This window comes from Phoenix dactylifera, chromosome 12 (assembly GCF_009389715.1).
Source record: "Phoenix dactylifera cultivar Barhee BC4 chromosome 12, palm_55x_up_171113_PBpolish2nd_filt_p, whole genome shotgun sequence".
Classification (NCBI taxonomy): Eukaryota; Viridiplantae; Streptophyta; class Magnoliopsida; order Arecales; family Arecaceae; genus Phoenix; species Phoenix dactylifera.
In genome coordinates this window covers 493439-514665 of record NC_052403.1, presented here as the reverse complement: position 1 = coordinate 514665, position 21227 = coordinate 493439, and the positions used below count along the sequence as shown (strand labels likewise).

Below are 21227 nucleotides of genomic sequence, written 5' to 3'. Positions count from 1 at the left end.
GTCCTCGAGCTCTATCCGTATCTTAAATTCCTTGGGAATTGCCAGGTTTCATTTGTACGCTACAAGAAAATTGATTAGCTTCTCTTTTAGTCTTGTATTGATTTCCAGATAAACATAATAAACTTCATTGGGATATTTAATCTAAAACCTCTGGATTTGTAACAAATAAATTATATAAACTAGAACGCCAAACCATGCTTCTGTTATTACAAGCACGGATGCGCCGAGACTAACATCCACGAAGAAGAGAAGCGGTTCATTCAACAGGAAGCATTACTTCGTTGGTCCTGAGAGGAGGCAACGTCCATGGCGGGTTATACCTTGCCAGAAGAAAGTCCCCCGCCACCTTGTACCCATCTCTCTCCAGGCTCCTCCTGAGCTTCTCCACCCTCTCCTCCACCACCTTATCCGTCGCCACCCCACTAAACCTCGCTACCCCATACTTCCTCTCCCCCTCCGCCTTTATCACCATCCTCTCATCCAACGGCTTCGGTGCCTCTTCCGCTGTCTTGTACTTGGCCGGCAGCACGAACTGCATCGTCGTCGCTTTGTTATCGCCGCTCGTGATGACGGGGGCGGTCATGGCGATCTTCTCGGACTGGGAGGGAGATTTGGTGATGACGGGCGCGGTCATGGCGATCTTCTCGGGCTTGGCGTTCTGTGGCTGGCCGAGGGCGCCGATGTAGTTGGCGAGGATCATGAAGCCGCCGTCGCGGTCGCCGCGGAGCTGCGAGGGGTCGTAGGTGACCTCGGCGACCACGGAGGGGGAGTACTTCCTGATCTCGTAATCGGGACAGGAGTGGAGGACTTCGTGCTTGGGCGTCTCCACGGTGATCTTTCCAAGAACCAGGCCCATCTCGTCTTGGAAATTGGAATAGGAATGGGAATAGAAGGACGAGGGTGCGGGTGATGATATTTCAGATTCAGGGGGGGGGAAGGCGGCTGCTTAATCTGTGGGCGGGCTTCCATTGTCCTGTTGAGTGTGTGGCGGGGATTTCAGAACGAATCGTGGAGGGTGTTGCTCCACGAAGAGAGCTCTGACCCTGCACCACGTCGTTCCTTTCCGGCGAAGAAATCGCTGCTTGGGCCTGCATCTATATCCTCAACAACTTGTCATCTGGGCCTGCGACGTGGGATCTATATTTTGTTTGCTCTCAAAAACTCGAACAAATATAACTTGTTTGCCAACTGATATGTTGTAGATTCTTCAACCTGATCCTAGTAAGTATCTGACCTCAGTAACTTACTAAAAGTGATGGCCTTGGCGTAAACTAAGCTAGCAGTTTTAACAGCCATTTGAGCCACCAAACATGACCTCAGTAGCTTGCTGAATTGATGGCCTTGGCATAGACCAAGCTAGCAGTTTTAATAGCCAATTGAGTAGGGCCGAAATTGGATAGAATATTAGTATATTCATATCTATATTTATTTTATTTTATGAATACAAATAAAGATACGAATGTTAGTTGGATGCAAAAATTCATATCCATATTTGTTTTAAATGGATATGGATACAAATCGGATACCAAAAATATAGATATAAGTACGGACATATACTAGATAATTAAATCTTATGACCGTAGAATCAAAGATATTACTAAGTGGATGATAAATCAAGTCAATAACATATTAATATAGTCATTTATTTTTTTGAAAAATTTATATGAGTGCTATATAAAATAAAATGGAGTTACAAATCGAATCGGATATTTGGATATGGATATGGATACGGATATTAATCGGATGCTCTAATTTCTATTTATATTAGGATATTTTTGGATACAAAATGAATCCGAATGGATATTATTAGATCCACTTTCACCCCTACAATTGAGCCACCAAACATGGTAGTCGAGCAAACTATTGATCTCGGTGTTTACCGAGGTGCCGACTTGAAACGTCTAACAGAGCGAGCTGGCAGACCAGCGGTGATATGCCATGTGTCTCCAATTCAAATGTATTTAAAGCAATTAACCACCACTAAAGCCATGATTACAATCCCGCCAATTGAGGGGCGGTTACAACCCATCGCGAGCGGACTGGCTGTTATTGCATGATCTGTATAATTAATACTTCTCATGTGCACAACATGGGGATCGTTATCGAGCAGTTAAGGCTCATTTACGCCTTACTCGATAATGAATGTTAGTCCTCTTTCTATATAAGGGACCATAGGGGGATCTCCAAGAAAGTCTTTTCTAAGTTCTCTCATACTCTCCCATGTCGTACGACTCTCTCAAATTTAGGGTTGGAAATGGGCCAGAAGCCTAACTCGCAATTTCTTTTTTTGGCTTCAGGCCGATCTTAGGCTTAAAAACTTTTGGAAAGTCTAGGTTCAAGCTTAGCCAAACCCAAGGGCTAGGCTGGCTTGAACCCAATTAAAAATATGGGACAAATGATTACATAAATGAATGATTTTAGTAGACAATAAATGCTGATATGTTTAAGAGGAAAAGGTATTTCATGGATGGTATTAGCCCATAAAGTACCTATCAAATCCAAATAGGTTACATATAAAGCAGATTTTTAAAGCACGGAACCATACAAGTAAGCAATTTACTCCTCCACCCTAATCGAACCTCCAGCATCTGCCATTGCCGACCCCGCCTTTGAGAACCGGTTGCCATAGCTCTAGCTCAAGTTCTTGAGTGGCACTAGGATGAAAGCTGAGCAACGATAGGCTAGTAAGTCTTGCGGCGGCAAGAACAGAGTAATGTTGCCACTAGTGCTGCTCAAGGAGGTCGTGGCAATGGTGGTACTGATGGTGAAGATAGGGCCAATCATGGTGATAGAACCACAATTGACCATTAGACATTATGGTAGGGCAATAGATGGAACCTTAGGTCCTCAATAGTATTGCAGTGTATTGCAGTCGGCCGATGATAGGGGGCTTGCCTTCGCCTTGCTTGGACTGGCAACTAGTGACCTATAAATGGCTATGAGGGATGAGCTTCAAGAAAGATCGATGATTAGCAACCGGAGAATGGTGATAAGGGATTGCCTAATTGGACTTTGGAGTGGAGGTGGAGGCGAAGAGATGAAAATTCGAGAAGTGGAGAATGTGTAGGTCTTTCCATTAATATTGTAGTTTTAAGTATGTTCTACCTTGTCGCATTGGTCTTTCCATTAACCATGGCCATAAGACAAAACTCTGCATAACGACAAACAAAATAGCTGGAGGAGAGAATGTATAGATGAAAAAATCATCAACACTAATCAAAAAGCTAGCAAATTAATTACGACAATTGTTGCTACACCTATTTAGAATGCTATCTGATACCCACCATCTAGTCGATAGGCCACAACAAAACGGCATGGCGAGTAATTTATCACTTTTAACTATGTCCATGATTTTTCGGCGATATAGGTGATTTGCATTGGAAAAAAAAAGAAAAAAGAGAAAACATATATGCCAGAAAGTCATCATCTAACCATTTGCTTTCCAAGTTAAAGAATACACTTTTATCATCTATTTGATGTTTGATGGACGTTTCCTACGCTACTTAATCGTAGCACTTGGGATGGAGGAGATGGAATTGACACTATTATGTACGTTGATTGCAAATTTGCAATATATATTCTGACGACCTATAGAGCTTAGAGTAAATGCATTTTTAGTAGGCTTGAATATTATTTGGCATCACTTTTACTTTTTTTTTATTTTAGAATCAAAAAATAAAATTTATATTTCTTTTTTTAAAATTAAATATATATGTTTGGCATTAGTTAATTATTTTAATAAATAATATGATGATGATGAAAGAAACAATAATAGTAACAATAGAGGCGGGTAACAATAACGAGAAGGTGAAGACCATAGTAGCAGTGGTGAGCACTAGCAATATAGCAGAGATGATAATGACGACAATAATAGTACAATGATGGTGGTGGAGATCGTGGCCGCAGCGTAGGTGTAATGGCAAGTACTTACCTCACCAAACATGTGATTTTTTATGCATGCAAGCATTTTTGTTGGAATTCTAAATATAACTAATAAAATACTTAGAATGTCCCATTACTTTATAAAATAATTTTGTGAGCATTTCCTCGGTATTCGATTAATAGCTAAAACATTGTAGCAATAGGGATGGAGACGGCGCTAGTGATGGTGGTACATATGAGTTTTTTATTTTTATAAATATTTAAGGTAAGAATTTTTTACTTTTTTAAAAAATAATTACAATATTTTTAAAAAATAAAAAATAAAAACAGGAGCATCAAACATATTTTTTCTCTCAGTATTTATGATTTTGTTTTTAAAATAGAAAATAAAAAATAAAAATAATGCCAAACAAACCCTGAGCAACTCACATAAACCTTTAAGAAAAACACATAATTGCATATTGCTAGCCGGAGTCCATAACACATAACCAATTGGCTTTTATATCATTCCTTATTTGATCATGTTTCCCATGTACAGAGAACAACATTACTCTCATAATCTAAAAGCTTTGATATATGGACCAACTTACAGTGAGCATACTACATTTACCTTTACAAATTGAGGCTACCAGGAAAATGCACCAAGAAGCCTTCACAAATCAGCAAAGAGATGATAGGTTTTAGAATCAACAAGGATAAGCCTTATGGCTGCGACTGCAGCAGCCAGAACTAAGCAGCTGAATCCTACAACATTCAGCCAGTGCCAAACCTTCTGGAATGCTGACAATTTGTTGTTCTTCACAGTCAAGTACATGTGATTTGCCAAAACGAATGTAAGTGGGAAAACGCTCAAGGCCCCCGTCAGGCTCATAAAGTCTCCTAGGAATGGCAGCAAAGCTGCCACAAATGTGTTTACGGTAAGGTAGCCCCCTCTTACAAGGACTCTAAATGAAACATTATGGAAGGAGAAAGCACTCCCTTTTCCTCTCCCATACTTTGTATCCAAGTACTCATACATTGGACTCGCAAATATCTGAAACAAATGAAAGCTCTGTGTTAATACACTAATAGCTATTCAAGAGCTAAGCTGCATGCATAAAAACAACAAAATTATATGAGAAAACATTTATAAGAATGTCAGAGTTTGTATTTAGCAGCATATGATATATCACTGATTTTTATGCTCTCTGTTTACAAAATCATGATGACAACAACAATAAACTAATTGACTGCAAATAACAGTTTTCAAGGTGAAGTATTATCTTCTCTAACTGCCTGGTGGATACTTGTTCTCAATCATGAAGAAATAAAAGCGGAAAAATGATAAGTGTGAGGGGAGGTACATGCAAAGCAATGACCGTCTGGAAAAAAGCTGCAATGTTGGCCATTGCCTTGACCCAAGTTGGGCCACTGACGCTATTGAGAAGATACGTTGATGTTGAAGAGCCATAAGCCCAATATCCCACAAAAATAACAGCAAATAATGGCAAGATGCCAACAGTGAACTGAAACCAAAGTGCTTTTTCCATGTTCTGGACGACTGGTGGTTTTATTGTTGCCTGCAGTAAGAAGAGCAAAGAATGTCAGAATTGAAGGAGTACAAATATCCTGATATGAAATTTCAAAACGCAAAGTCATAATTTTGTTACAAAAACAAGACAATGGAGATTCAGAAAACAAATTTTCATCCTTTTCTTTCGAGCAGAAATGCTGGTGAGAATATTACAGTAACAAAGATTTGGTACTTTATGGAAAGCAAAACTGCTGGGAAGAATGATCTGGATATGCTGTGGATAATAGTCCTAAAAAGAATAACTAGAGCACAAGTCAGAATTACAGCTTATTATACCATTAAATGAACATAAGCAAAACAACTCTGAAGTTCACTTCTACATTAATATGGTGTGCCTACCATACAGGGTTTGGTATCAGTTTAAAACTTTAGGCAGACAAATGTTTCATCGTCCACTTTGCTTAGACTTGAGGGCCATCCGACTACATTTTTAAACCTCAATTTCCCTGAATCAGGAAATTAACTAGTCTATTGCCTACACATTCAAAAATTAGATGACAATTTTTAACCTCATTACAACTGCTTTCATGAATTAGAAATTTAGCAGATATTCAGTGGCTGAAAACGAGCAACACTCAGCTTCATATTTTGACAATTCCCAGATAGGTGGATCAAGACCAAAAATAAGTGGTAAGTGGTTTCTTTGTCCTCATTGAGAATATTTATGTCAAACTGGATTGTCAAAGAAGAGGAATACTAGTGCACCAAAGATAACTAGGAATTTTAACAATATAGCATTAGAAGAACCAATCGAATTAAAAGACAGGAAAAAGTACGTCTATAATTACATTACTTCAATGAGATGAGTTGTGTTTTTGGTACTGTCTTGCTCAAAAAAGATCAAAATAACAGAAAGTTTAAGAAGGAAGGACACAAGTTAGGCCATCCACAGATAATACAACCTACTAAGCTAATACAAAACCTAGTTCAATAGGCTTTGTCAGTCACCCTAATAAAATTATCAAAAGCAACGACACTCCAAATTCTTGCCTCCTCAGGCATAGAGACTTCAAAAGTCCTGTCTTTTTTCCCATTTAACCTATTAATGTATAGCATGTGGACTAAGATACAGATGATTTCAGTCTTAGAAAAATCTCTTGCCATCAGTCATTCCTCTGAGCAAATGATAGAAAACATCCTTGTCCTCTATGTTTGTAGAAATTAAGTTTGTGATCCCCAATAACTCTTCTCCTGAAATTAGACCGCAAGCTGCACAATAAAATTTCAAACCTCTTTTCCCAAGTATGATTGATATCACTTGCCATTAGGTAAAAGAAAACCTGCAGTGAGTCTGATTGATCTCCCATCTCCAAACTTTTCTCCGCCTACTTGCTATAAATTTTCATTGTCTCGATTTCATTCACTTCATCATGATACTGCAGAATCCACTTCACCTCATTAAATTCGTATAATATATAAAAACCATACGCCCATTAGCCTGCTGCAAATGGAGATTATCATAGATAAGGGCCTGGCATTTTGTAATTTTAAGTCTGTAAAACCCAGCCTAGAAAAGGAAAGATTATATATTTTATTGAATTTCAAGGCTGAAATATATTGTGTCGTTTTATGGCCTTAACATGGAATTTGTTATACCTACCTGAATCTCTGGCAGCATTCCTGTATTGTAAGCAAAAACGAGACTTGCAACAGAACCAATGGTAGTGAAAATCTTGTTCACATGAGACCCTGGAATGCTATAATCTCGGGGTGGAGTATTTATTCCTGTATGAAAAGATTGATCTTGTAAATTACAGAGCACTGTTTTTATTTATAGTCATTTGAATGACTTGCAGGAATAATTACAGAGCGAAAAGAATTTATTAAGTTGCTAAAAATGCTTGAAAAATAATAATAATTCCAGTAATAATAGATCAATGTGTAATCAGAAACACCATTTAAAAGGACGGCCTAGTGCACGAGGCTCCCACTATTGCGAGATCTCGGGAGGGTAAGAAGTATGCAGCCTTAGCCTTGCATGCGAAGAGGCTATTTCTGTATTTCGGATACATAACCTCTAGGTCACAATAGAGCAACCTTACAAGTAGTTACTTACAAGAACTTATTAATATCGAGAAAAATGTTCTAGGATGAAAAATTGCCAAAAGATGATTGAAAGCATATTCAATCATTAACTATGTAGATCAATTTGACATGCTGATATCTACTATAATGGAGATATTTCAATATAGAAGCACACAAAAGCTGGGGATGGGAAAAAAGGGTGAATAGATTCAACAGACTTGGCATGTTCATTCCCAATGAATAGGCAAGCTTACATGTTAGTTTCAAGCTTAATGTCATGAATCTATTATCTATGTAAAGAACAAAATGATTCCTCCTTCTTGAAGGTAATAATCAAAACAAGCTCATAAATGTTGCATCACTACTTCAATGTGAGAACATTTAGCACATTCTTGTACACATTTCAAATTTGCATGAAAATTGTCTCTAAAACATGTCACTTCATTAGTTTTGATACAGTAAGACATGCAGTATGAATTAGAAACCTCCCCAAATTTCTGTCTTGTTCTAGTTTGCATGTTAACTAACTTGGAAGCCTTGTCCAGGTTCAGATTGATGAATCAAAGTTGGTCCATAAAAATTTGAGGGTACGCTCATCTACCAATCTACCAAGTGTCCAATAATTGTTTCCAAATTCCTAAACAAGGCAACATTTGGCAGGAAGGTGGTCATCACAAATCCTAGAATATCGAGCATCAGGAAGAGAATTCTTCTTATTGTCTATTTCATACAGTTATAAAGGCCCTCCAAAATTTTCATAGAATTAGAAGGAAAAGACATATAAACAATAATGAAGCCTCCATAACTTAACAAAATAAAAAGCATCTACTCGACAGTCCTGCATTGAGAATTCTAAACTCGCAAGAATGCTTCAGTACCATCCCTAAGAGATAAAACAAATGCTACAATGATATATATGAGACTAAGAAATGTTGAAATGCCCAGCCAAATCCTCAGCGCCGATAAATGGGGTATCCCAAAGGCAAACAGAGCACAGACAAACCCAGCAATTGCTATACAGTAGGGAAGCTTCAATGCATTATCATCCCTGTAAAGGACATACATGGCCTGCACAAAAAGAATATGGAGGTCAAGAATAGGGTCAGTGGGCAACAAAACTTGCATTTTAAGTAACAGAAGAGGTCACTTTCCTGATACTTCGCAGTAAGATTGTAATAACAGTCATCATCATAAACTATATACCTATTTGATTCAAGCCTGTTTGGCAAAATTTTTGCAGATGCTCGTATTTTATAAAGTAATCTTCTGTGAGTTACAATTAATATAAGATAACTGAACATAAGCATGTTAGGAGTTCATTGTACAGGAATCCAGCAACGAATAGTCATATAATAAGCAACTGAAGTAATTTATCTAGTCATTTTTCATCAGGTTCTTGGTCAAAAATATTTAATTTTATTCGATAGTCTTTCATAAATGTGTGCAATTGGGTGTCCACTTCATAAGTCAAAGTAAATAAATGAATGTGCAAGTCCTTGCTACTATCATTAAGGAGTCATTTGTGAGAACATGCTTAACAGAATTTCGGTTTGTCATGCTGGTGGAAAACATGAGCATAAAAGAAGAGGATTTCCATGAGGCATGGCATCATGGGAACCAAAAAGACTCTCAGAGATTAATATATTGTTGTAAACTGTGTCCGTACAATTAGTTGAACAATTGCTAGAACTGTTTAGTACAGTATAAATTCTTTTGTCTCTTGAATATCCAGATGGCATCATTCTAAATAAATAAATTGGCTCTAACGGGGTTGAATCCTCACTTCTAACCAAGAAAAATTGTGAAAACATGAGAATTCATGAAGCAAAAAAGCAGCATAGATTTTTAAGCATCTAGTTTCCTCAATTAGGACCTTCATATATTAACAAATTGAGAAAAAAAAGAGAAAGAAATAAGCAACTTTTTTTTTTGAAAATAACTTTGACAATTTTCTAACAAGTTTAAGATGATAATGGGCGGTATTTATTTTACCTTCAATGCCTCACCAGCCAAAATGATAAATCCAGTGTTGATCATGAACAGATTAACATACTGTAGTCCCCATGTAAGTAAATACATTTTTCTACCTGCAATAATTGAAACAGAAGAAAGCCTTTAGGATCTAGAAAGTATGACCAACTTTCTAGAGAAGGAATAGAATAAATTCTAAAAAATTTAAGTTACATGAAGATGTGAGATGTCATCTAGAAAGAATGCATGGAAAAAGAGAATATTATGTTGCTTTAAGACTGCACAGTCTTCAACTCAACTTCTTGCATGAGAAAAAATTGGATAATGCAGTGAATTGAAGAGACAAAATACCATAGATATAACCAGCAAGATCTCTGTATCTAATCCGCCGTTTACCGCCAACTTCATGAATATGAGCAAGAAGAGTATTAGCATGCAAGGATATGGCAGCTGCTAAAATAAAACCAGCTGTACCAGCTATCCAACCCAATGAAACCATAATTGATCCAGAATATCCCAAGACATATGCACTGTTTACTCCTGTTGTCAGAACGAATGCAACTTGATACCAAGGATCTGAACAATCATTGCACAGGGAAAATGAAAGATGCTTCAGTACATGCTGTAAATATATATGCAAGGTAAAACTTGTATTGGCAACTTGAAAGCATAGCTCTTCAAATAATCATGAGATGCCATCATGGTCACTATGAACAAAATTCTAGTGAGAAAATGGGCTTGCCCTGATAGATATCATGGGTTCCTGTATATATAGGCGATATGGAACTTTTAACAAATTCAATAGCATAAGATATCAGAGCAGTGATCCTTAATTTAGAGAAAGTTTGAATATTTTTAATTGATGCCAGAAAAGAAAATTCAGCAAGCAACAACAGATGAAAGGTTTAATAATAAGATCTGGTTTTCCCACTCCAACCTGATCCCTGCTCTATGCCAGGTCACGGACCAGGATTTCAAAACGTTGAACAAAACGATAGTTATACTTGTCTATTTAAGCTTTTCCACAATTTCGTTGTCTATAATAGGGGGGAAAAATGTCGTGCCAGTGCCTTCCACCTTCTACATCACATAGTTTGCTTTGCACTCCAAAAGCTTCGGCTGGAATAGCCATTACCAACTGCTGTTCCCCTGTGATCTACATAGATTGATGATTGATGACTGTCCTTCTAAGGATTTAAAGATTTAAACCCTTTAAAATATCATAGCAAATTGAAATGGACATGCTGAGAAAGTAAATTTTCAAACAGCAGAAGTTGAAGAATTCCAGACAAATCTGCTGGGAACCAAGAATTAAGAGGCAAAGAACTAAAGAGCATGACATCAAACCAAACTAGAATCCGCAATCGAAAAGCATACCACCAAATTACGAGCCAATTAACAATTTTCCGACCGATAGCTTGTGGTATTAATCCAAAAAACCCCTTTAATAATTAAAAAAAAAGACTTATCCAATAAATCTTTCCCCAAATACTCGAACAACGTGGAAACCAATTTCTTCATTCCCATATCCCCTTTTTATCCATTAATCCTTACAATTTCTGATGTCAGATCGTAAATCCGACTGATCAGGGACGGGAGCGATAAAGAATTAATTAATTAAAATTAAAATACCATGACTGATTTTGTGAGCGGTATCATCCGACGCTTCGATTCCCGCTCCCTCTTGGAACCGAGCCTTCTCCTCCCCGACCTCTATCCCCGTCGCCGTCGGTTCGTCCTCTCCACCGCCGCGCTCCGGCACCAAAGCAGCCGTCTCTCCGTCGGTGCTGTATATCGGGAACAGGCAGGCGGCGGCGCGGTCCTCCTCTGACCTCAACGCCTTCATCAGCGATCTCTCTCCAACCCTTAATATCTATAAATGGAAAGCGACAGGGCTTCCAAAACAGAGGCATCAGAACGGATGATTGGAAGAATAAGAATTAGCTGCCACTTTAATACCTCTTGCGAACAAAAACAGAAGGACAGCTTACATTCATTCTCTTGCTTTATTGCACGGAGAGATTCTAAGCGCAGAGAATGGAGGAATCTGGGAATCGCCCTCCCCCGCCGCTCCCAGTGCCTTCGACGCCGCTCGGTCCTCGAAAAGCTTGGGACTTTTAATCCACGTCAAATCACGGTTCACGAGCTGCCCCCGTCGTCCGTCGTCACCGTTTTGTCCCGTAAATTCCATCCACGTCGGTTGGTACAGCGCGTATCGCAACAGCAACGCTTGTATCGTACCGTTGATATGTCTTTCCTGGAAGCCGGAAGCTACGCTTACGTTCCCGTAGCTTCTAGTCCGTCAACTTGGATGCCACGAGCGTAGGAACTGCCATCACTTGCACGTCTCCACGTGGAGCCGATTTGGCGGACCAAGTTGCGGGGAAGCTACGCTTCCTCGTGCACCGAGCTTGTTCCTATAACAGTGCACCGAGATATACGCTTGATGATCGAGATTTAGAGACACGAGCGGCTGTGATAAAAAGTGTGCATGATCAGATGGTGCATACAGTATAGATAATATTTTTTTTCCAAATTACGACTCACGAAGTGAATATAAAAAAGGTTATGCTGAATGAAAATCTTGGACACTACCTGTTAAGAGGTAGAAATGATAAATGGTGTTAGTGTTGCTTGTTGAAATATTGGTCTTAGTACAAAATACACAATAGTGCGTATATATGAATACAATCTACTATTTCATTATTTGTATCTATTGTTTCATTTATTTGCCAAATATTTTGTTTTGAAAAGATGTATTTAATAAATGATGACAACAGCCACAGAAACAACAGAGATAGATATGGATTACATAAATGCCTATACCTCAACTTTATAACATGATTAGATGACAAGGCTTTAATGGTAAACTAGTATATAACCGACTAGATGCATAGGGTGTGGTTTTTCTTTTCTCCTTTTTCAATTGTTCTTGAATATTTTCTTCTTGTTATTAAGGATCATTGACGATTATGTCAAATACATGAAGGATTTGAATCCCATACACATGAAATGCATGAAGGATATACTTCTTGCCATTAATAATTGTATGAAATGCGAAAGATCTGAATCTCATTTGTGTGGAATACGAAAAGGATAAGAATCCGATGAGGCGCACTCGTAAACGAGTCCTTTGGTAAATAAATGGCATAAAATTGTATTTTTGCTATATATCAAAATTGAAAATATAAACACCAAAACACCTATGAACTAGGTTGAGATCCAATAATATTTTTATTGAAGACCATAGGTAGAAGAGTCTTAACATAAAATATTCAACTCTTGCAAATCATTGTAACTATTGGTTGTTTTGGGATGCTTATTGAGTAGAGTATGGAAATTAAAGGATAACTTAACGTATCATAAAAAAAAGTACATGTTTTGCATTATAGCTCTCTAGTATATTCTAACTATTTTTGCTTAACTTACGCTGTTATTAACATAGGTATCCATGTAGCGAGTGGAGAGCTCAGCACAAGCCAAGCCTCTTTTTAGAGTTATAATATAAAATATATGTAATAGGACAGCGATGGAGCAACTTTTTTTTTTGACAAGACAGGTATATCAACCACTCTAGTATAAATATATCCATTGGAGTCAAAAAAAAAGAAAAAAAAATGATTGAGCTTGACATGATGAACCCTTTCCTGTATCATGTCCCAATCAATATGTGCCATGCATGCTAAGTTCTTTTTGTTCTTGCGTGTCAAATTAATGAAATTAATCTTTGTGCAAACAAGCTTTCTCATGGAGAGAGAGAAAAACAATCCTAGATAAAAGGTCTAAGATTGCATGAAGTGTAAGGCACCGAACTTGTATGGTACTAGATTTGTCTCGTATAAGGTTGTTAGTGTATTTGCTCTGATTGTCAAATTCATTTGTTCCTCAATGTGTGCCTTTGCTTCCTACATTCCCAAAACTTTGTTACATATTTAATATCACCTGCCATGTGCTTGTTGCTAAAACCCAGTTTCAAATGTTGATTAAAGATTTTACTCCTCACCGTTCAACCATGTCATGAGACAATACTCTTATTGAGAAGCAATACACCTTACAAGTTTTACGACTACATGCTCGAAAACTCATGATATAACATATTATGGTATCGTCCTTCATGTTTTGTAAAGCTCGTATCACTTATTCAATGTCTACATGACTCGAATATGAGTAACAACTAAAAGAACTAGTAAAGTTACAACATTGCTCTCTAAAAGAGAAGATTCTAAGATCTCTATCCGGTATAATTAAGAAAGCCAATTCTTCTCATTCTTGAATCAGCGGGCGTTGCATACAATAAAAGTTCGTTGAAAATGATACCATGTTGCTGTCGACTCCAAAAACTACTACACAAGCAAAAGTATGTAAAAAACTAAAAAAATAAAGATAAAAGCCAACTAAATAATGGATGCATCTTTAATGTCGGAGCTGAATTATATGAAAAATTATCCTATGAAACTTAAATTCTGTCACACTGCCCCTGCTTATCTCGACAAACGTTCGATCCAATGAACTTTTTTCTTTCTGGTTCTCTCATGCGGCAAACTTGACGTGATTGAAATATTAGCTTTGAAAGGAAATAGTAAGAAACCAACATAAGTAGGCCACATCATGCCTTGCGAGTGATAACATAAAAATTATAAATCTAGATGAGAAAGACAAACGTAAGAACCATACAATTATCAGTTTATACATGTACAAGGGTTAAAATATACACCTAATCTCGACTTGGTGATACATAGAAAATGGCATGTTAAATAGACTCGAGCGTGGAGCGAGCACAAGTTCAGACTAGGAGAAGAGTCTATTGCTTACACACGTGCGGAACGCTATTCATGCACTTGTCGGCGCAATTAACGGTGCTCCATGAATGGCCCATTCAAACTCCATACATTTGTGCACTAGCATGGCAGTGCTCTTGATCACTCGCACACTTCAGGCTTCTATCCTTCTCGCTCACAGCCAATTATCCCTGCGCGTCCAAGAGCATCAGGTTGGGCTGGACGATACGCCATCTTATCTCGTCCTAGGCGGGGCAACCGGAAACCTAGTTAGTTCCAGGCGGACGCCCCGAACCCGGTATCATCAATACCGTGATTGAAGGGCAGAAGACAGAGTCTTCGATGGGCCCTCGATTTTTAAAGCCCGTGCAAAGCCTCGCACCGCCGTCAGTTCTCCGTCGCGGCAGGATGGATCATGTCACGGACTCATGGTTCTCTACCCGCACTTCCGTTAAGAAGGCGTTAGGGTACTTCCGTTCAGAAGGCGTTAGGGTTAACTCCACCCACAAACAAGTTAAAGGGCACGGGACGGATCACTCCGCACCTCGCCTTCTGGACAAGCCACCGCCGCTCCGACGGCCGCTGGCTTTATTCTCTCACACCACCGGCTCTCTCCCCACCTCTCCTTCTCTCCCATCTCCTCTCCCTCTGGCTTCCACTATTCCTCCATTCTCGCACCCAAACAAAAGATGGTTTTGGTTCTTTCTCGCGGCCATCCACCATAGCGACGGCTCTGGAGCCCATCCCCAAACCATAGCCCGATTTCTCCTCTCGCATCCGGTTTAGGTTTTAGGCGTCACTTCCTCACGAGCCAGCTGCGAATCAGGCCCCTTTCTTGCCAAAACCCTAAGTATTTCAGGTATGGATATCTGATACTATTTGATTTCAAATGCGGCTTTAAATGGTGGGTGTTTCGATCGTTCTTGATGAGGAATTTGGGGTTCTTTTCCTTCCTTTTTTTTCCATCAGTTTTCTTTTTCTTTTTTTCACGCTAATCGTTTCATTGCTATGCCAAATCGGCCGTGCGGATTGGATATCTTGAGTCTGTGTTATGTTAGGATTTCGAGACCTTGGTTTTGGAATCTCTTCATGCTCTGGTGGCTTATTGCTGGGTTATTGCTTATCTACCGGAATCTTGAACTCTGGATTTTAAATGAATCCATGGATGTTGTTTATTTCGATATGGGTTTGCATTTCTGATAGCTTCACCTTATCAGTTGATTGTATATTTGTATCCGGGGCATGCTGATGAAACAAGTGATGGTCCATTAGAATTATCTATATACTGGAATCTTGAACCCTAGATTGACATGGAAAGGGATGTCATTATCTTTTTCCTTGCATTTTGCTTTTTCTCTATTTGCGATGATCGATACAATGAACTGATAGATTGTTGTTTGTCCTGATATGATTTTGCTTTTGTGACTTTATCTTGTCAATGCCAACAAGGCTAGCGCATACAGGGACAGTATCATATTATTTGTGCACTTTGCTTCGCCACCATATGTGATCTTTCTTCTCGCTGCATTTGCCATCCATTATTAAAACAAGTGAAAAAAGATGGTCATGCCTTGTCTTCTAGCGATTAATTGCCAGGAACAACATGTTCATATTAATTAGTATAGCGTTGTGGTTAGCAATGTAGTCTTTTGTTAGCATTCACAAGCTTTTGCATCAAGGAATACCTCTTTAACCTTCCAAGGATTTATTGCAAGATATATTTTAGGTATGTTTTGCACTGTTTAGTTAGATTATTGTTTTCTTTGTGGATTGTTGGAGTGGAGTTTTATTTTTATTTCATCTCCAATTATTCATAACACTCCTTAGTGAGATAGGTTGTTGTTTACCTTGTCCTTTCTTTCATGATTTTTTTGATATGTTGCTTGATTGTCCTTTTTTGTTCATTTTTGGTAGTTGTCGGTTTTCTCCTTTTTTTTTCATTTTTTTTGTTTATCTGTCAGCATCAATGATGTTTAACCTCTTATAGTTATCCTTGCACTTTGATTGCCAGTGAAGAAATTTATGGGGGAAATCATTGACTGAGATGCTTCTTTTATTTTTAATTTTCTTTTTTTTTTGTTGTGTGTGTGTTGTATCTCTGGATCAATGATGCATCCATAATCTGTGTTATCTTTCTGTAACTCCTTTGAAGGATTTGAAGATGATACTTATCTTCTGAGATCTGGTAAAATAGATTGTAGTATTCTGCCAGGGTTTTTATTTTAAGCATTCTGGAGCATACTTATGGATAACAAGAGAATTTGTGGTTTGTTTCTCTGGCCAAGTTACAAGTCCGGAAGGTTCCATTTTTCAGTCCTGATATTGCTCAGTTTATTTTATCAATGGGATCAATGATGTGTCTGTATTCTGCATTATCTTCCTGTAACTTCGATGAAGGAATTGAAGATGACACTGATCTACTGAGATCGGGTGAATCAATGTAAGGATGCTGGTCTATTCTAGAGCTTCATGCATTTGTTTTTCTTCCAAGTACAGTCCGTTTAGAATACTTCATTCTTTTCAATCTTGCTTTTCTTCTCCCTTAATTTTTGCTTATTTTCAGTAATCCTTTTGTTCTCTTCATTTTGCTTTTTCACCTGAATATTTAATCTTTGGATACATCTGTCCTTTCTTTTCATGATTTTTTTTGGATATGTTATGTTGCTCATTTGTCCTTTTCTGTTCTTTTTTGTAGTTATTTTTCTCTTTTTTCAATTTTTTTGTTTGTTTGTCAGCATTATCCTTGCACTTTGATTGCCGGTGAAGAAATTTTGGGGGAAATCATTGACTGAGATGCTTCTTTTATTTTTAATTTTGTTTCTCTTCTGCTGTATCTCCGGATCAATGATGCAACCATAATCTGCGTTATCTTTCTGTAACTCCTTTGGAGGATTTGAAGATGATACTTATCTACTGAGATCTGGTAAAATAGCTTTATTGTTTTCTGCAAGGATATTATTCTAAACATTCTGAAGCATATTTATGAATAACAAGAAAAATTGGGGTTTGTTTCTCATGCCAATTTCAAGTCCTAAAAGTCTCATTCTTTTTCAGTTTATTTTTTTTATTTTATATTGGGTGGATGATGTGTCTGTAGTCTGCGTTATCTTTCTGTAACTTTGTTGAAGGAATTGAAGATGACACTGATTACTGAGATCTGGGAGACTACGTAAGCATGTTGTTCCCTTCTAGAGGTTCATTCATTTTTGTTATTCTTCCAAGTGCAATCCTTTGAGAATTCTAATGCTTCTGAATCTTTTTTTCTTCCCTTCTGTTTTTTTACATATTCCTAGTAAAGTAGTAATCATTTTGTTGACTTCACTTTTCTAGTTTCTAGCTTGCATTTTGATTCAGTATTAGAGTTTCTTTTCTACTATACGATAACTTGATTTATTTTTATTTGTTTCAGACCAACTCTGCAGTTACCTATGATTCGTATTAAACATATTTGTGTAATTGTATGAAAATATGCTTATGCAACCACCGCCTGTTTATTTTACAGTAATATGTAGTAACTAAGAATCTAAGAATTCCTAATATGAATGGAGTGATGATTCTCAATATTGGCTTTAAAACTTTAATTAATTTTTGAGCTGGCAATTGACCAGTTGCAGTGTTAGCCACATCAAGTGTGTTTTTAGTGTATTGTTTAAACATATCACTTCAGGCGCATGGTTTGCCCCTTTGCCTAGAGCAAATTAGAGCGGAGGTGGTTTTAGGACTAAAGTCTTATCAAGATATAGTCATACTTTTGACCAATGAAAAATGATAACTGACTTGATTAAATCAAGATTTTGCTTTGTGATATCTGTTCATTATCATTAGGAATCCCAAGCAAAATTCTTGATCTTTTAGTTGAGTTTGTAGTCAGAAGTTCTCGGTTGGGTGGATTAGTGAAAGAACAGGAGAAGTCCTCAGTCCTAGGGTGACATGCTAATGGGCCAATATTCGTGAGCTACTTACCTACCTTTTGAGATAATAATTGTAGGTTTATATTGACTAAAAAATGCCAAAAATACAAGTAAGATTCCTATTTCAAAGTTTTTCTTCCTGCCAACATATGTAACAACAGAGTGATGCGCCCTGTTTGATGTGCTTAAACTAGCCAACTCTGAACATTAGGTTCTTTTACCATCCTATTTGCCTGCTTGCCAAGTCTCATGATTAGTATGACACTTAATCACCAGTTGTGTGGTTTAGTGTCAGGTCATTAGCTGGTCGCAGAAAGCTGCTTGATCATCCTATGATGCCATCTCATCCTTTTTATGCTTGTTGGCCATTCCCCTTTTGATGGGGAAATGATCAATTAATTGATCAATATTGTCCTGTCTCCAGCTTCAGTGCATCATCAGAATTTCAAATCATCCAAATAGGAGCTTCTGTCTATTTTCAAGATTATGCTCTCTGGCTTGTGTAATTTGCCCTCTGTTAAAAGCCCTAATTACGGCCTTTTTGGGTACATCTAGGTAAATGGATTTTTTCTTTATTATTGTTTTGCTTCTTTCTATTTTTCATTTCTTTGCTTCAGCATTTTCTGCTAGCGCAGATCTTTAAATTCTTTGAATGAAACAATGATGTTAGGAACAGAACATGTATTAACTGTTTATGGTGATTGCTAGCTGACCCGCTGCAGGACGACCTAAAGCGCATTATTGCCACCGTGCCGTGGAGCTTGTTAAGTTTGGCATGATAAGAAGTAAATGCAACGGGTACACTAATCAGTAAGATTGATGAAGTTGCAATTAATGCAAAAGTAGCTAATTGGAAGGCAACAATAGTCATGTTTGTAATCCTTCAAGCTACCAACAAATGAACTATACTATTTGACTTCTCTTTTGGTATGGCCTACTCTCAGCCGTATCGGCGAGCTGTTCAATAGACCTATTCACGGCCACCCACTCCGCCAGCTCAAACCTAAAACCTCTTAGGTGGGTTTGGGTCAAGGATTTAGGCCCAACAGGCAAGGCCAGGCTTTCAATAGGCCTGCGAATTAAACATCTGAGTGCTGGCTTCGGCCTCGTGATCAAAGCCCTAGCCTAACCCAGCCCGAGTTTTTATATATATATATTTATTATTTTTTATATATTTGATGCAGACTTAATTGATAATTATTGTTGATATCAGATTGTTGGCGATATTGAAGTTTTTCATATTTGATATTTTTAAAAGTATTTTAAAGTACTCGTTTAGTATTTCTTTGAAAAAAATTAAAAACGTCCATGACCGCACGACCCAGTTGAAAGCCTGACTAAGAACCGGTATTGGACTTGGAAGGAACGCCCCCAGTTCGGTCCGGACCTAGAATAAGTTATCTTGAACATTAACAAATCCTGCACTAAGCCTTATTCAGCCATTTGTCTTCCTTAGTGCACTCTAATCCATCTTGAGTCTACCCTTGTGTACTACCTTCTATCTTCTCGTCCTCTCCCTTGTATCTTCTCTTTTGTACGTACTCTCTTATTAATAAATTGGGGAAAGTTTCTTACTTCCTCCTTCTCTATTCAAAGAAAAAAAAAAAACACCACTCGTCGCCTGCTCACGGTAAAAAAAAAATTCATACTGTCATATTCATTGTCATATTATTCCTGCAGCTTAAAATGTCGACACTACAGGATAATGACCAGCAGACAGACGTATTGAATAAAAAAAAAAAAAATCATACAAATCCTTGAGCTCGAGCTGAAGGCCAATGCAGCGCTTGATAGATTTGAGGTAATAAAATGATTCACAAAATGAACAGATCCTGTTGATTATTGGTTCATCTCCGTAAGCAGAGGCATAACAAGGGTTTCTTTTAGTTCCAGTTAGACTATAGAAATCAGGACAAAATGGGCGGAAAAAGGCCCCGGATAAATCGATTTTTGCATTTACTATGAAATGTTTCATAGCAAACTGTACTCCAATCAAAAAGCGGAAAAATTTGTAAATGGTGACTAATCAGCGCATTAAATTAACAATCTAGTGGAGAAGGAAAAAAACAATAAATGGTTTAAGAAATATACCAACCAAGGTGAGGATATCAATGTAGTGAATTATACAAAGTTCTTCAATTTGGAAAGGATGCACATGCTACCATGAGTATCGTATTCCATCACAATTGAAATCTGAACTTGCAGACACAAGGACTTCCACTTCATACATCAAGAGAGAATGCCAATATAACTGTCTGATATCTTGATGGAAACCATAGCATTTGAGGAAATTTGCCGCAAAAAAAGGCTACATTTTCCGTCAGATTCCAAAACATAAACTTCAAAGTTGGATGAAGACACCTCCAAGCCTCTCTACTTGTTTGCACTCTCTACACCCTTCTCCCCCACAGCCAGTTCAATCTTTTGTTATCCAACCTCGACTGGATGTAGAGGTTACTCTACCGGAGCAACCGGACGCCGGGCAATGAGGGTATACCGCACAAAACATCACAAAGAATGTCACCAAGCCCCCACAAGCAGCAGCAAACACCATTGCCATGAAACCCCGCCAAGGATAAGTCCTCCTCGGATGAACTGGATGGCTCTCACGAGCTTGCACAAAGAAAGCTTCAGGATCCAGAGGTTCAGAATGCATCAGAGACGGAGGTCCATGTTTAACAGCAAAGCTCCACGAGTAGACGCTGCTGGCCTGAGTAGAGTTTCCACTCCAAGGGCCGATGCCCACAAGCTTCTCCTCCCTCCGCAACACACTGGACAAATCAATTGGGTAGGAAATCGGTGGATTCCACGGCTTTGAAGCGCTTAATCTTGCTCGGCCTCACTTCTAATCTCTTCGAAACACCATCACAATCGATCCAAGAGTGCAACTTTTCTCTCCTCAATACCAGTCGGACAACGGGAAGGTTGCTTTGATTTGCTTTGAGAAAGAAATATGATTTGCTTTGAGAAAGAAATATGAGGTGGGCTCCTTATTTTGCTGCATTATCTCTAACATCATTAAAAAAAGAAATTCAAAAATATTATTGTTATTATTTTTACTTTAGTGGAGTTGTTAGTCTCGTGATT

The 21227-nt window shown here is 38.1% G+C and overlaps 2 protein-coding genes, 2 long non-coding RNA genes and 5 other non-coding genes across 12 annotated transcripts; 7 read left to right on the top strand and 2 right to left on the bottom strand.

Annotated features, from left to right (window-relative positions):
- Positions 1 to 70: 70 nt before the first annotated feature.
- Positions 71 to 950, bottom strand: LOC113463152 (heme-binding-like protein At3g10130, chloroplastic). The gene has a single exon (XM_026807189.2). The coding sequence runs from the start codon at positions 854 to 856 to the stop codon at positions 257 to 259; it is 600 nt and encodes a 199-aa protein (XP_026662990.2). The 5' UTR covers positions 857 to 950; the 3' UTR covers positions 71 to 256.
- Positions 951 to 4360: 3410 nt separating this feature from the next.
- On the bottom strand, positions 4361 to 11655 carry LOC103713709 (probable proline transporter 2). Of its 4 annotated transcripts, none has more exons than XM_008800722.3 (8): positions 11443 to 11655; positions 11084 to 11324; positions 9803 to 10027; positions 9473 to 9567; positions 8359 to 8548; positions 7056 to 7180; positions 5226 to 5441; positions 4361 to 4915 (listed from the first exon to the last, which is right to left on the bottom strand). In XM_008800722.3, exons 1-8 carry the CDS (start codon positions 11446 to 11448, stop codon positions 4535 to 4537), a joined length of 1479 nt encoding a protein of 492 aa, XP_008798944.2. In that variant the 5' UTR covers positions 11449 to 11655; the 3' UTR covers positions 4361 to 4534. The 4 variants fall into 4 exon arrangements, with proteins under 4 accessions (XP_008798944.2, XP_008798945.2, XP_008798946.2 ...); XM_008800723.4 differs by having other exon boundaries at positions 11084 to 11346; positions 11443 to 11598; XM_008800724.3 differs by lacking the exon at positions 7056 to 7180 and having other exon boundaries at positions 8363 to 8548.
- Positions 11656 to 14729: 3074 nt separating this feature from the next.
- Positions 14730 to 16513, top strand: LOC120112701. The gene is made up of 2 exons (XR_005514302.1): positions 14730 to 15088; positions 15288 to 16513. It is a non-coding gene; the product is annotated as an uncharacterized LOC120112701 (long non-coding RNA).
- Positions 16187 to 16279, top strand: LOC113463154. The gene has a single exon (XR_003386900.1). It is a non-coding gene; the product is annotated as a small nucleolar RNA snoR26 (small nucleolar RNA).
- LOC113463156 lies at positions 16327 to 16416 on the top strand. Its single transcript, XR_003386902.1, has one exon. It is a non-coding gene; the product is annotated as a small nucleolar RNA snoR27 (small nucleolar RNA).
- Positions 16514 to 16571: 58 nt separating the features above from the next.
- On the top strand, positions 16572 to 16661 carry LOC113463157. Its single transcript, XR_003386903.1, has one exon. It is a non-coding gene; the product is annotated as a small nucleolar RNA snoR27 (small nucleolar RNA).
- A 403-nt stretch (positions 16662 to 17064) lies between these two features.
- Positions 17065 to 17154, top strand: LOC113463155. The gene has a single exon (XR_003386901.1). It is a non-coding gene; the product is annotated as a small nucleolar RNA snoR27 (small nucleolar RNA).
- LOC113463151 lies at positions 17070 to 19065 on the top strand. The gene is made up of 2 exons (XR_005514301.1): positions 17070 to 18695; positions 18849 to 19065. It is a non-coding gene; the product is annotated as an uncharacterized LOC113463151 (long non-coding RNA).
- Positions 17303 to 17391, top strand: LOC113463153. The gene has a single exon (XR_003386899.1). It is a non-coding gene; the product is annotated as a small nucleolar RNA snoR27 (small nucleolar RNA).
- Positions 19066 to 21227: the final 2162 nt, after the last annotated feature.

Excerpts from the sequence above, each read along its gene's own strand:
- LOC113463152 (XM_026807189.2), bottom strand. The coding sequence starts at position 856 with ATGGGCCTGGTTCTTGGAAAGATCACCGTGGAGACGCCCAAGCACGAA.
- LOC103713709 (XM_008800722.3), bottom strand. Across the intron at positions 7,181-8,358 it reads TGTTTTATCTCTTAGGGATG|GAATAAATACTCCACCCCGA; the intron begins GTACTGAAGCAT and ends CTTTTCATACAG. Across the intron at positions 5,442-7,055 it reads GAATGCTGCCAGAGATTCAG|GCAACAATAAAACCACCAGT; the intron begins GTAGGTATAACA and ends TTCTTACTGCAG.